General features: G+C 43.6%; 1 protein-coding gene across 8 annotated transcripts in view; it reads left to right on the top strand.

Moving 5' to 3' along the window:
- The window catches only part of ZNF462 (zinc finger protein 462), a 144,531-nt gene that overhangs the window by 75,275 nt on the left and 55,444 nt on the right, over window positions 1–13,812 (top strand). For 7 of the 8 annotated variants that reach the window (XR_004350411.1, XR_004350412.1, XM_032635375.1 and 4 more), the window contains exon 7: window positions 1,645–1,839. Coding sequence is in view for 6 of the 8 variants with exons in the window: in XM_032635375.1 (XP_032491266.1) it covers window positions 1,645–1,839 (195 nt within the window). In the remaining 2 variants the exon portion in view is untranslated. Of the gene's footprint in view, window positions 1–1,644; window positions 1,840–1,919; window positions 2,191–13,812 lie in introns of those variants that run through there. The other variant, XM_032635378.1, reaches the window with a different exon arrangement.

Genomic DNA, 13,812 nt, shown 5'->3' with positions numbered 1-13,812 from the left:
TGAAAATGAAAGAAGAAATACAGTCAAGCCATTCATAATCTTATTATCTGAAGACCACTGTTGTTAATGTTTGATAATATTTCCTTTCAACCATTTCCTCTATAATTATTTTCCATAGTCATGATTATAATTTAATCTAAAGTGTATTATGCTTTTCTATTTTTCTGAGTTTCAGTATTTTAGTTTTCTATGAATTGCCAACTCTTCGAGAATTTATTTTCATGAATAGTAATTTATCAAGAAGATATACCCACATTTACTTAATCACTTACCAGTGGTTGGAAATTTAGGTTGTTTTGCCCCTTTTTCAAGCATAAATAATGTATATTTCTAAACAGAGATTTCTAAGTATTCAAGGGTATTTCCTTAATATAAATTCTCAGAAGTGGAATTATTGAGTTGCAGGCATGAGCTTTCTAAGCTTATTGTTATAAAAAGCAAAATTGCTTTCCGAGTTGATTGTACCAGTGTTTGTCTGTCCAGCGACATAAGGATGCCCATTTCACACCCTTCTTAAATTGCAATTCATGTAAAAGCTGACTTAGGGCAAAGATAAATCATACTCTCATTTAATTTGATCATAGCGATCTATGCTGTATTTCAGTGGTATAAAAACAATTAAAAGGAAAATACTTTGTAGAAAACAAACTTATGGTTACCAAGGGGGCGGGAGGGGGAGGGAGGGATAAATCGGGAGATTGGGATTGAAATATACACACTACTATGTATAAAATAGACAACTAATAAGAACCTACTGTATAGGTATTGTACAGGGAACTCTACTCACTACTCGGTGATGGCCTATATGGGAAAAGCATCTAAAAGAGAGTGCATACATGTATATGTTTAACTGACTCACTTTGCTGTACAGCAGAAACTAACACAACAGTGTAAATCAACTATACTCCAATAAAAATTAACGAAAGAAAAATACTTATTTTTACCTACATGTCCTTTTTATTGAAAAATATTGGAGCTAAATGCAGACACACGTTTATATACATAAACACACCTCTCTCGGTTAAAGAAATGACTTTCACCCATTTCTGTACTATTGATTAGATAGGGAAATGGAGTTTGTGCTGAGGTTCGTGAACTGGTCCCAAAAAACCCCACAGGTAGGATGTGTGGAATCCAGGAGGCCTAGAGTCAGCAAGGAAGTAAATTATGAGGATAGCACAGCAGTTTGCACTGAGTGACTTCGTGCTCGGAAAGCCACCGATCGACCCTTGGAATAAGAATGGAGTGTGTTATTTTCTGTGGATGATACAAAGGCTGGAATGAAAACTGACATCGTCATTTCTAGTACAGAGAGGGAGGGAGACAGACGGGCAGCCTTTGCCGAGGGAGCTACCTAGACATTTGGTTTCACTCTCTGCTGGGGAATCTACCGTAGGCTCATCCCTGTAAACAAAGCATGAGATGGCAAGGGACCAGGTCACTTGTTTACGGAGCTCCTAAAAGAGTTCCGATCCTCCAGGAGCCCTGTGGTCGTGGCAGTGGGCAGGGGGTTGGTCTGGGAGGGTCCTCAGACCGTGCAGCTTGAGACGGGCTCTCTGGAGTCACTGACCCTGTTGTTCTGTCTTCCACCCGCCTCGTCCCCTGTCCCCTCCCTCTCCCCTGCCGCCGACCGTCTCCCTCCAGGTGAGCACGCCTACAAGTGTTCTTGGTGCGCCTTTTCCACCATGACCATCAGCCAGCTGAAGGAACACTCCCTCAAGGTCCACGGAAAAGCCCTGACCCTCCCCAGGCCAAGGATTGTCAGTCTCCTCTCCTCGCACGCCCACCACTCCTCCTCCCAAAAAGCCACCCCGGCCGAAGAAGTGGAAGATTCCAATGGTAAAACCGGGCTTCCGAGCCGCCATCAATCATGGGTGGGGGGAGGTGGGCTGGGGTTAACGGCCCATCCTTCTTTCTAGAGGAAAATCTGACACGAAAACGTGGCGGTTCAAGTGAAGGAAGAAACGGGAAAAGGTTGGAACAGTATAGACATTGGAGTTGGAGGGTGAAGTGAACTCGGTGAGCATCTGTTTGGTGCTGAGGCCAGACGCCCCTGCACTGGTGTGCCCGCTGCTTGTGAAAAGAGCACATGTGTGATGGGTTCGTGTTGGATTCTTCCGCCGTGGTTGTGAGCAAGGAGGAGGATGAATACCAGGCAGATTTCTTTCTTCGTTGACTTTTTTACTCATTGATATCCTGTCTTGTCCTAAAAAATACATGTGCTGTGAAGTGTTCAGGGTGCCAGATGTGTAAGTTAAGGACAGAATTCAGAGGGACTGGAATGGGTGAGTGGGTGGGGGCATGTGTCTGATGGGGTCACAAGATAATTTAGGGGTAACATAATGATTTCTGTTAATGGCTGAAGGATGTCGAGGAAGCGTCATTTGGAAGGAGGGTGTAACTGCCCACTTTTGGAAGCTTCAGACTAAAGCTGGGAAGCCCTGGAAGGGGTCTCCTCGCTGGCAGTGTAACTAAAGCTGTAGGAGAGAGAGAATGAGAGCGAGAGATGGCGGGTATGGCAGAGCGAGCAAAGGATGGCTTGTTGTTTTGATCCGCCCAAGAAACAGAAGGGTGTTGATTACTCAGCTCACCTCAGATGACTGCAGAATCTCGTGCTTAGGAGAGGAGGGAGTCTGGAGATTCTTAGTGATGTAGAAGACCTGAGAGCTGCTCTCTTCCATGAGCCTCTCGTGCTAGAATCCCTTCTGCGGCATCTCTGGTAACCAGTTATCTACCCCCTAGCCTGAATACTTCCCAGGTCACGGAATGGACTATTTCCCAAGGTCTGCTACTAGGTCCTTGAGAGGAACTTAGTGGGCTGGCAAGAAAGTTCAGGGGCTCTTTGGAATAAAGGCTTGGCTTTGAATCTTCTCTCAATGCCAGTTGTGTTTTCCTGGGCAATCTTAGCTTCCTAGACTCACATGACAAATTGGATAATGATACCTACTTCACGATGGCCTTGAGAGATTAATGAGAAAAGGTACATGTGTAAAATGCCTCACACAACACCTGACACATGTAGGTATTTAATAAATGGTCATGTTATTCAGCACTTTACATCCTTTGATTGCAGTTTTGGCTTTTGAGACCATTTATGACACGTATGAATTTGGGGTTATTTTTAATGTAAGGGTTTAAAAAGATAGAATCCTCAGGTAACCTGAAGATCTGACAGCCCAGCATGTCCGTGTGGGCTGGTTATCCAAATAGCAAAAGCGTAAATGAGGAATCTTCATTCACAAGGTCTGGGCGAAGACAAGTGGGAGGAAAAGAAAAGGTAAGTCCTGGGATTAAAAGCTGTTGTTGCTGAGTTGTAGAACTTAGTGGCCTTTCCCTTTGCATATCAGTAAACACCAGCTTAGACACAATAACTCCTTGCCGGTATTCCTGTCTTGAAGGACTTCTGTTTAACAATGAAGGCTTGTTGTTACGACGGTGGCTTGTAATGAATGAAGTGAGCGCGCTGTCTCCTCAGCTGTTGTGTGGCAGTTTAACCTGTGTTTGTTGTTGTTTTCCAGGAAAACTTAAGAGTCTCAGAGTGAGGGGTGGAGAGGAGGTGGGGGGAGCACATGTGAAAGGCCACAGAAGATGTCCCCTCTGCACCTTGAGATCCTGTTCTTTGTAAGAGATTGGTATATTGCAACAAAAGGCAAAATAGAATTGGATGTAAATTGTAAGGTCTTGTTTCACATGCTTGTCAATGAATTGGTTTCATCTGAAATGGAAGCTACGCTTGTGGAACCATTTGGGTGAAGTTGATACATCCAAACACCATTCCCAGCAAAGGCTTTTCCTGGGACATTTCTCTCCATGTTGTACCTTCTTTTCCCTTTGTCCTCCTCCCCCGCCCCCCTTGGAAGGTGGGTCTTAGTCTCAGGACAAGGGAATCCCGCAGACTACTCACTGCATGGCTTGCCTCCCTCTGTGTAGGCTGAAAAAGAGTTCAGTCAACTTCCTGAGTCTGTACTTTCTGCCAGGAGGTGTGCAACGCACAGAAGCATCATAAATGGATACAGTACCATTCTGGCCACCCAGCAGCTTAAAATCAAATGTTTAGAGGGCATTATCAGCATGGTATTGAACTAACCACAGCCCTCAGCCTGAAGCCTAACCCTTTTGGGGCTGATTTCAGGTTCTTGGAAGCTAGACTAGGTTAGGACCTTGGGAGGAGGGTGGTCTCAGAAACATGATGATAACGATATTGAGTAAGTCTCTGCGTAACACCGATGGTCTGTTCAGCCACAGGGAGGTAATTGGGCAACATATAAAAGTGTTTTTCTTTCTTCTAAAGAAAGAACATAATGAATGTGAAAGCTCTGGGTGGCAACTCTCTAGTGAGGCGTACACAGAACTCATTGGACCTGTGCTGTTTTTAATGTATATAAATAACCTGGATCCGTGGGTCTACAGTGATTTGTTTAATTTGGGTGAGGTAAACCCAAAGGTTTAAGGTGGGGTAAACAGAAAAAAGGCATCAAATGGGCTGTTCTCATGAATGGATAGAGTGGAAAGAAAAATTAATAGTGTGTCTGTTCAAAAGATATTTTCTTGAATCCTTCTGACGTAGGTCTTGCAAGGTTTTGGATGCCCAAGAATGACGGAAGAGGTTGAAAATGGGAAGGCTGTCTGCTAGGGAGCTGAGTGGTGGATTCCTAGAAGTGGCTACATCTGGGGGACGAAAAAACAGCTGTGGGGCTAGACAGTAGCCTGTAAATCACGCCTTGAATGGTGTTTGAAACACGCATGTGAAATCCAGTTGCACATTTTAATAGGGGGAAGCTGTAGGGCCATTGGCCCTCAGTTAAGGTTTCCCACACTGCAGATGCCAGGGCGCTCTGAACACAAGAACCAAAAATGTGTTGCAGGCCTCGGGGGGAGTAGAGACCTATAAAACCAGGGAAATCACCAGTGTGTCCTTGGCTTTCTGACCCCCGAGTGAGGGATGTGACTAAAACGACGGGACACGCTCGCTGCTGTGTGCAGTGGTCAAACGCTTGCAGTCTTGAGAGCGAGCCAGCGTTCTCCGGCAGAAGGAGACGGGCTGAACAGGAAGGTTCTTCCCTAGCTGCTCTCCCTCGCAGTGCCGAGGGGAGCCCCGTAAGGGAGGGAGGCTGGGGAGGCGATGTGAGAAGGTGGAGGGGTGAGTTCGCTCCCACTGCCTGGCCGCACACCTCTTCTGGACATAAACAGAGCTCTCAGGCTCTGGGCTCTCAGTCTTGACATGTCTCACCAGCACGTGGATCCTCTGTATGTCCTTCATGATGGCGGTTGGAAAGAAAAGCAGTGCTGATCCCGTGTTATAGATAATGGGAAATGACATTAATTGCTGTTCTAAAACAGTGCATTAAGGGGAAATCATAAGGTTGTCAGCAAGAGGAAGTGCTCTGCTGTGTTTGTGTTTCCTGGGTTCTTTCTGCCATATAAAAGAGAGGACTGGGTTTTTTCAGGCTTTCTCCGAGTCTGTGCATTCAGTACAGAAAAACACACATACACATACATCTATAAAACAAGAAAGAAACTAGAGCAGTGTCGTTTCATTATGAGATTTGTTTAGGCCTGAGTAGCTCCACAGTGCCTGGGCAGTGGATATGTAATTTAAAATTCAGCTCTATCCTTAGTAAGAAGTCAGGCCACTGGTGACGTTCCATCTTTTTCCTCCCTCGAATTTCCCCTAAAGAATAGCTGATTTTATTTCTTCTCTCTGTCCAGTTATGCTGTACAGAATGGCCTGTTTTAGGGAAGTAGCTAGCGTGGTACGCTTAAAACAAAAATCGGACACGAAGACCAGGTGCAAAAAATAAATAAGATGTGTGAGAATTAGATAGTTTTTCAGTCTGTGCCCTAATGGCAGCCTAGGGAAAACACCAAGAACTTTCGGTCATGAAATCCTTCCCCTTGTAAGATAGATCTCATTGTGGCCCACCCAGCAGAGAAGGCTTTGCTGGTATGAATTGGTAGAAAAATGTAAGGAGCTTTGTGGTTTTTTTTCATTTGGCTTCTCGGTTCTAATCTCTAGAATAATATTTGATAAGCACTATTTTTATCAAGGCACCTCTCATCAGAAAACCACAGGCACTTCTCATGTCAAAATCCAAGTCCTCTGCGTTGCATTCAGAGTTCACCACTCAGTCCCACATTCTCCATCCTGAGTGGTCTCTCCAACAAATACTACGTTTCCAGCCATCTCTGTACTTGCTGTCCCCAGCATCTTCCGCCTTCATTTCTACTTCCATGCATCTGAAGAAGCTCTGCTGGAGCTTGGAAGGATTTCTTCCTTGTCTGCTTCTGTCTACCAGTCTCTGAGTTTAACTTCTTCTAAGACTGACACGTACCAGCCCCAGCCCTACTCTGATTTCTCGTCGATTGATGATCTTCTTGGTGTTCATTTGTACTTTTGGATATGCTGTTGGTTCTGTCCCCTAATTTTCCAATGGGAATAGTTAGGTAGATACTTATTAAATACTGACTTCTTTTAACTGACCAACGATTTCTTGGAGGCATCACAGTTTTCAGTTCAGTTAATTGTACCGAGTCTCCTAGCCTGTCTGACCAACTCCACAGAACCAAGCTGTACAGCGGTAAGTTAATTTCATTCCATTTAAGAGGCAAGTTCAAAGACAGACGATCCAAAGATGAAACCTTAGGGATTGCTCTAAGAGAAGCTTTCTGACACATCAGTCTGCCAGGAGGAAATGATCTTCCTTGACCAAAGAGTGTTTCCAACTTTATCATTGTTCCCTGGATAACGAGACCTTCTGTACAGAAGTGGGAAACTGAAGTTTGAGACAGGGTGTAAGCCTTTCCAGTACTCAGGAGGAGACAGGAAGTGTGGTGGCACTGGGGAGATGGGCGTTACCAGTGTGGTTACCTGGTAGCAGAGCGCCTTGGAGCAAGCGCACATAATCATTTGACCCTGGAATGGACTAGCCTGTTCTCTGCGTCTGTGTCAAAAAACATACAGTGTGGGCTTCCCTGGTGACGCAGTGGTTGAGAGTCCGCCTGCCGATGCAGGGGACACGGGTTCGTGCCCCGGTCCGGGAAGATCCTACCTGCCGCAGAGCGGCTGGGCCCGTGAGCCATGGCTGCTGAGCCTGCGCGTCCGGAGCCTGTGCTCCGCAACAGGAGAGGCCACAACAGTGAGAGGCCCGCGTACTGCAAAAAACAAAACAAAACAAAACAAAAACCATACAGTGTTTGGTTGCTGTTAAATCCAGTTCGGAGAAGCTATAGAGTGAAACTGACCAACAAAACTCATAGATTAGTAAAAATCTTTTACTCTCCCTGAAAACTTTGCCCACCAGCCTTTTAACATAATATATGGGTTAGAGGAGACTTGTAGTGGTTAATTTCTACAAGCCATAAATCAAGGATTGGCACACTTTTTCTGTAAAGCGCCAGATAAAAAATACTTTCAGCTTTGTGGGCCATAGAGTCTCTGGTAGAACCAGTTAACAGTGCCACTGTACTGTGAAAGCAGCCGTAGACAATATGTAAACAGATGGACATGGCTGTGTTCCAATAAAACTTTATGTGCAAAAGCAGGGGAGGCTGGATTTGGCCCATGGATTGTATGTTGCTGAACCCTGCCATAGATGACTGGTGGAAAAAATTACAGCAATACCCATGAAATTAATCCTGTCTTTAATAAATGTCATTATAGACCTTTATATTTAACATATAGACTATTTCTAGATGTCACTTAAAATATAACTTGACCTAAATATATTCTTTGTTTTATATATGAAATGTAGGGCATTAAGTAGAGCTTTAAAACTGTTATTGTGTGAATTACACTTATGCTTGAAAGAAAATCTTCTCTAAGAATTGTATTGAGTCTGGCGCCAGACTATCAATTCATTTAACCTTGACTGCAGCAATACTTGACACTTAAAAATTAAGATCTGAGATGCCTGCTTTTTGAAGAGAAGCTTTTCAGATTTCTAAATAGGTCAGACATAAAATTCAACCTTTAAGAGGATCCAATTAGTTGCTAGGGCATAAGACCCTTCCACACAGGTTCCAGTTGCAGTCACATTTCTCTTGGGGTGAAAGAAAGAAGAGTGGTTTTTTAAAGATGACTCCTGAGTGAATAATTGTGAAATATAAAGATCTACGTCGTTTATAGCACGTGGGATACAAGGCATAATTTCAGTGGCTTGGCCGTCATTTTTGTTTTTTAATTAATTTTTTATTTATTTTTGGCTGCGTTGGGTCTTTGTTGCTGTGTGCGGGCTTTCTCTGGTTGCTGTGAGCGGGGCTACTCTTCGTTGCGCTGCATGGGCTTCTCATTGCGGTGGCTTCTCTTGTTGCAGAGTACGGGCTCTAGGCGCACAGGCTTCAGTAGTTGTGGCACGTGGGCTCAGTAATTGTGGCCCGCAGGCTCTAGAGCGCAGGCTCAGTAGTTGTGGCACACGAGCTTAGTTGCTCTGCGGCACGTGGGATCTTCCCGGACCAGGGCTCGAACCCGTGTCCCCTGCATTGGCAGGAGGATTCTTAACCACTGTGCCACCAGGGAAGCCCTTGGCCGTTATTTTTTAATAGGTTCTGCTGGTCTCAAAATTATCTGGCCAGAGAATACTAACCTTCCCTTTTTTGACTTCAGAATTTCTACATTAAAATCTGATCTAGAGTTTATTTTAGTGCTTATTATGAGGAGTGGCATTTCTCCTATAAAGACTTAAGAATCCTGTAACTCCAGTGGTGCAAAGTGGTACAGATGATTCCGCATCTTCTGTTAGACATCCAAAAGTCTTCAGCGGTTAAATTATAGACCTTGCCCTCATCAGCAAATAGGGAGCCTCCGAAATTATCACTATCCTGAAGTCGAATATCATGTGATAGACCCTTCCCAAGAAACCCACCTGCCTGAGATTTCTGTGACTTTCTGAATTCGCCACAGTTTCATGTGCCAAGGATTGAAAAACATTTCAAATATAAGCTTTCCATGTCCTGGGAACTCAGTCAACTCGCCCATCTCCCTCTTCCCATGCCAAGAAAAACATTTGTTCCTCAGAAGTACAAGCATATACTACCCAACTCATTCAGAGCTAGTTCCTAGCAACACCAGAATTTGCTTCATAATTCCGCAGCTGACTTTTGCATTTCTTGGTTGGAGGTTACCTAAAAGTCCTCCAGAACCTCAGTTGTGGGAAGTATCTAAAAGGAAGAAGAAATTTACTTTATTCTGTGGCAGAAAACATATCAGTTGTTAGGCAAATCATCTAAGATTATCTCGGGTCTTTTTCGAAAGGAAGATTTTTTTGTCTTATCATTGCCCACCTTGATTTTTTTTTTTCCCCTGGAACCAGAGCTAGATATTTTCGTGCAATTTTATTGAATATAAAATCCCTTAAACTCTTTTGAGACTTCTTATGATTCATAGGTCCTCTCCTCTCTTCCAAATACTGTTCTGCACTAGAGGATTTTATACAAGCAGAGGGAAGGGTATTGGATTTGGGAGGACTAGTGTGTGTGAGCCATGATTCAGAGGTAGACATCCTGGGGCAGCTTTGCTGGAGCAGAGGGCATGTCCTGGGCAAGATGGGCATGTGAAAAAGAATTGTTTTTTTAAGAGCCGAGATGAGAAGTTGCCAGAAATAACCTTCTTGAAGCAGCTATTATTTATTTTTTAAAATAAATTATATGAGTTTTGGTGGTGTGGCCCAGCATGTCCAAATGATGTACGCATTTTCTTCATTCATTCATAATCCTAAATAATATCCTATTGAAAAATTCCAGTGGTGGTACTTAATCAAAAACGGCAAGATAAAGACTGGCCAAACTGACGTGAAAGGTTCAGGTAAGTTGGATCTGCTTGCCTTTTACTGAAGTCAGTCCCTTGCTGTTTATGCCCAGGAAGGGACGTGTTCCTGCCAGAGTGCTCCTCTGTTTTGTAAGTAGTTTCATAGTCATCAGGGTCAACCCAAAAGAGGTGTTTGGCTAAGAGTACAGGGCCCAGCTAAGGTTTTATTTACCTGTACACTGCTCTTGGAGAAGTCATTCCAGGGCTACGCTCTCCAGGTTCCTCGGGGACACAAAATATTCTTACCTGCCTCATGGAAGCCACCTCCTATGTCATCTCTTATGTTCATGTGCTGTGAGCCCTCCACCAAAGCTGTTGTGATTGCCCCATCGAGCAACACAGGATGACCTTCTCAACCTTTCCTGTAGTCCTTGATTTTTTAGCACTCCTAGTTATTTTTTTCTCCATGACCAGTTTGAAAGTCATCCATTCTGGGTTATTATAAGGTTTCTGGCTGTCGTCTCTTGGTTTAATTCTGAAGTGGTAAAATTAATCATAATTTTTATTTACTTCGGCTGACTGCCTTAAATTTGCCATCAGATTTAATATGTCTGATGAATCAGAATTACAAATTATTATTAGCCTCATTTTATAGAAAAGGAAACTGAGACTGAAATGATGAGTCCCAAAGTCATAAAACATACATGTGGTGGACCTTGTCTGAACCCAAAGCTTATGCCCTTAACCTTTGTGCCATTTCATCAGAGAGTCGCAGCAGAAACACACATGCATAAGTGAGCCAGAGTGGAGAAGATGAAACCTATTCTTACATGTCTGGGGGCCCTGGAATCTTCCAAAGGAAAATAAAGCCAAATTTTATTGTTGATTGATAGTTAGAGCTTAAGTTAATAAATACGTAGAGTTAATTAGAAGAACAGAATATAACAAGTGAGAAGTTTTGCATTTGGATTTTATTGGCTGCAGCCATGGAGAAGAGAAGGAATTGATGAGTCCTGGAGGGCTTCTTGGAAGAGGTGGGACTCAGGCTGGGCCTTGAAGGGCACGTAGGATTTTTTTTATGGTCAGATCGAAGTCTATTCCAGGTGAGAGGAGTATCAGAAGTGACCAAACTTAAAGAAGGGTTCCTGGGATGGCAAGAAGACCAGTCTGGCTAGAGTGGAGGGTGTGTAGGGAAGTTATTGGGAGGATAGCTGGCGAGATGAGGGGAGGTAGAACCAAACTGTAGGGGTAATTAACACCAGGAAGAGGTCTTTTCATTGTTAAGAAGCTGGGCTAAACAAGGAAGACCAGCAGCGAGGTCCCTGTCCCCTTTGGCAGTGGGAGGGTACTTTTGAGCTATGGGTGCCTGATGTTGATACCTGTAAGTCTTCAAGAATGAATGTGCATTAAAACTAGTCATGGGAGGTAGTTATCCCTTTTGAAGATGTCTGCATGGATTTTTCCTCCTGATGACAACAGTAATACCTACTTAGGATTAAAGAACAGCTTTATGGCAGTACATAACATAAAATGTGAGGGCCACCCATAATGCCAGCCTCTCTGCACCCAAAAGAATTTAATAACAGTCTGCTGTAGAATCATCTAGATGTTTCTTCTTTGCGTATACAGACAGGCTCTGTTTTGTTATTTTAATTTTTTTCTAAAACTGGGACCACAGTATACAAACTACTTTTTTTTCATGTTTTTGTCTTTACTTGGAAGATTCTATCACTATTTGACTCACCTTAGTTTTAAAATGTGAGGGCCCATATCTCAAAACCAACAAAAATGATTCCCCTTCAAATCATAAACATTGAGTACTTAAAGGCTTCAAGAATTTTTGTGTGAATGTGATATATGTGTTTAAGATGGGAGTCTCAGAATTATAGAAGGCCTTTGAGGTTTCGCCAATCAAAATTTCACTCGTTTATTTCACTTTAAAGGCTCATTCACCTTCTAAAAAATTACTTAAGTCAAGTCTCTTTTCCTACTGCTTAAGACTTAATACATTTGAAATACTGGCAAATGGTCCATAGTTAAATGACAAAATCAAGATTACAGACTGTCTAGACTGTTCAGAGTAATGAGCTGAAAATGAGATTTCGTTAGGGAATAAATATAAAACATGTTGGGTAGCTTCTGACCTGTGCACTCACTTCCATTACTAGACTTGCCAAATATTCTTACAATTGTCGGTTATCATATCTGTCTCCACAACTAAACTGTGTGCTCTCTGAGGTCAAGGACCATTTCAGAGTCTTAGCACTTGGCAGGCCATTCAATAAATATTTCTTGATGTGAATCAGGGTGGCAGAATAAACCACACACAAGGAAAACAGACAAAACAGTAGTTTACGTGTAAAAAAGCCTGGGAATTTTAGTGATTGCGAGCTCAGCTGTGTCACACGATGTTTGGGAAAAGCCAGTGGAATTGTGCTGTGTGTACCGTGATGTTGCACGTTTCTTTGGTCACACCTCCCTCCTCCAGCTCACTAGCTTTGCCCCCCCCCACCGCCCCCCATGGCAACTCCATCTCCCTCTCAGCTCTCTGTGACCAAAGCGACTAATCCCTTTCCTCCGAGTAGCCAAGAAGAACAGTGAGTGCAGTCCTTACTCGCTGCTACCTGTTGAGAACATTTCTGCTTCCTTCACTTTTCAAGTGTCTGCTCTCTGCTTATTTCCTTCTTATCTTCTGGAATGTTCCTTCAGCTTCCTCAGTGAACTCAGTGCCAGGCTCACAGCCCGCCTCTTTACCCCAGCCATGACCGTCGTGCTCTGGAATTTCAGTGTACTAGACTCAATGGTCATGACTCAGTGAATGTTTGGTTTCTTCCAGCTAGAGAGATTCACGTCTTCCTGACTGTGTTCCGCCGCCCTTCATCTGTGGCTGGACTCACCATAGCCACTCTACTTCCAGCATCTCAAACCCATAAATTCTCTCCGACCACTGCCGCTCCCTTGTCGAGCCAACCCAGATCCTAGGCTTAGCCATTTCAAAGGGGCTTTCTCCTGCATCCTCGTGTCTCTGCCTCCTTTGTCCTTCTCTGGTTTCCAACCCGCCAGACCCCAACGCTGAATAACCCTCACCTTGTACTTCCTCTGATTTCCACCGGTCTTCCTGGCTCTAATCTCAAGCTTTCCCAGTCTGTTTTCAAGGTTATCTCTATTAACCACAAATCTGATTTACTTTTCTTTTTATATTGAAGTATGGTTGGTTTACAAGGTTGTGTTAATTTCTGCTGTGCAGCAGGGTGATTCACTTATGCATAGATACACATTCTTTTTTTATATTCTTTTCCACTATGGTTTATCCCAGGATATTGAATATAGTTCCCTTTGCTGTGCAGTAGGACCTTGTTTATCTGTTCTGTATGTAACAGCTTACATCAGCTGACCCCAACCTCCCACTCCGTCCCTCCCCCAACCCCCTGCCCCTTGGCAACCATACGTCCGTTCTCTATGTCTGTGAATCTGTTTCTATTTTGTAGATAGGTTCATTTGTGTTATATTTTATTTATTTTTTTTATTTTTTTGTACTTTTTGGCCACACTGTGCACGGCATGTGGGATCTTATTTCCTCAACCGGGGATTGAACCTCCGTCTCCTGCATTGGAAGCACAGAGTTTTAACCACTGGACTGCCAGGGAGGTCCCTGTGTCGTGTTTTATCTTCCACCTATAAGTGATTTGGTATTTGTCTTTCTCTTTCTGACTTACTTCACTTAGTTTGATAATCTCTAGTTGCATCCATGTTGCTGCAAATGGCATTATTTCATCTTTTTTTATGGCTGAGTAGTATTCCATCGTATATATGTACCACATCTTCTTTGTCCATTCATCTGCTGATGGACATTTAGGTTGCTTCCATGTCTTGGCTATTGTGGGTAGTGCTGCTGTGGACATAGGGGTGCACGTATCTCTTTGAAATTATCAATTTTTTTTTTTTTTTTTTGCGCTACGCGGGCCTCTCACTGTTGTGGCCTCTCCTGTTGCAGAGCACAGGCTCCAGAAGCACAGGCTCAGGGGCCATGGCTCACGGGCCCAGCCGCTCCACGGCATGTGGGATCTTCC

Source organism: Phocoena sinus, chromosome 6, assembly GCF_008692025.1.
Source record: "Phocoena sinus isolate mPhoSin1 chromosome 6, mPhoSin1.pri, whole genome shotgun sequence".
Lineage (NCBI taxonomy): Eukaryota > Metazoa > Chordata > Mammalia > Artiodactyla > Phocoenidae > Phocoena > Phocoena sinus.
The sequence above is the reverse complement of the archived record's forward strand: the minus strand, read 5'-3'. Positions and strand labels throughout refer to the sequence as shown.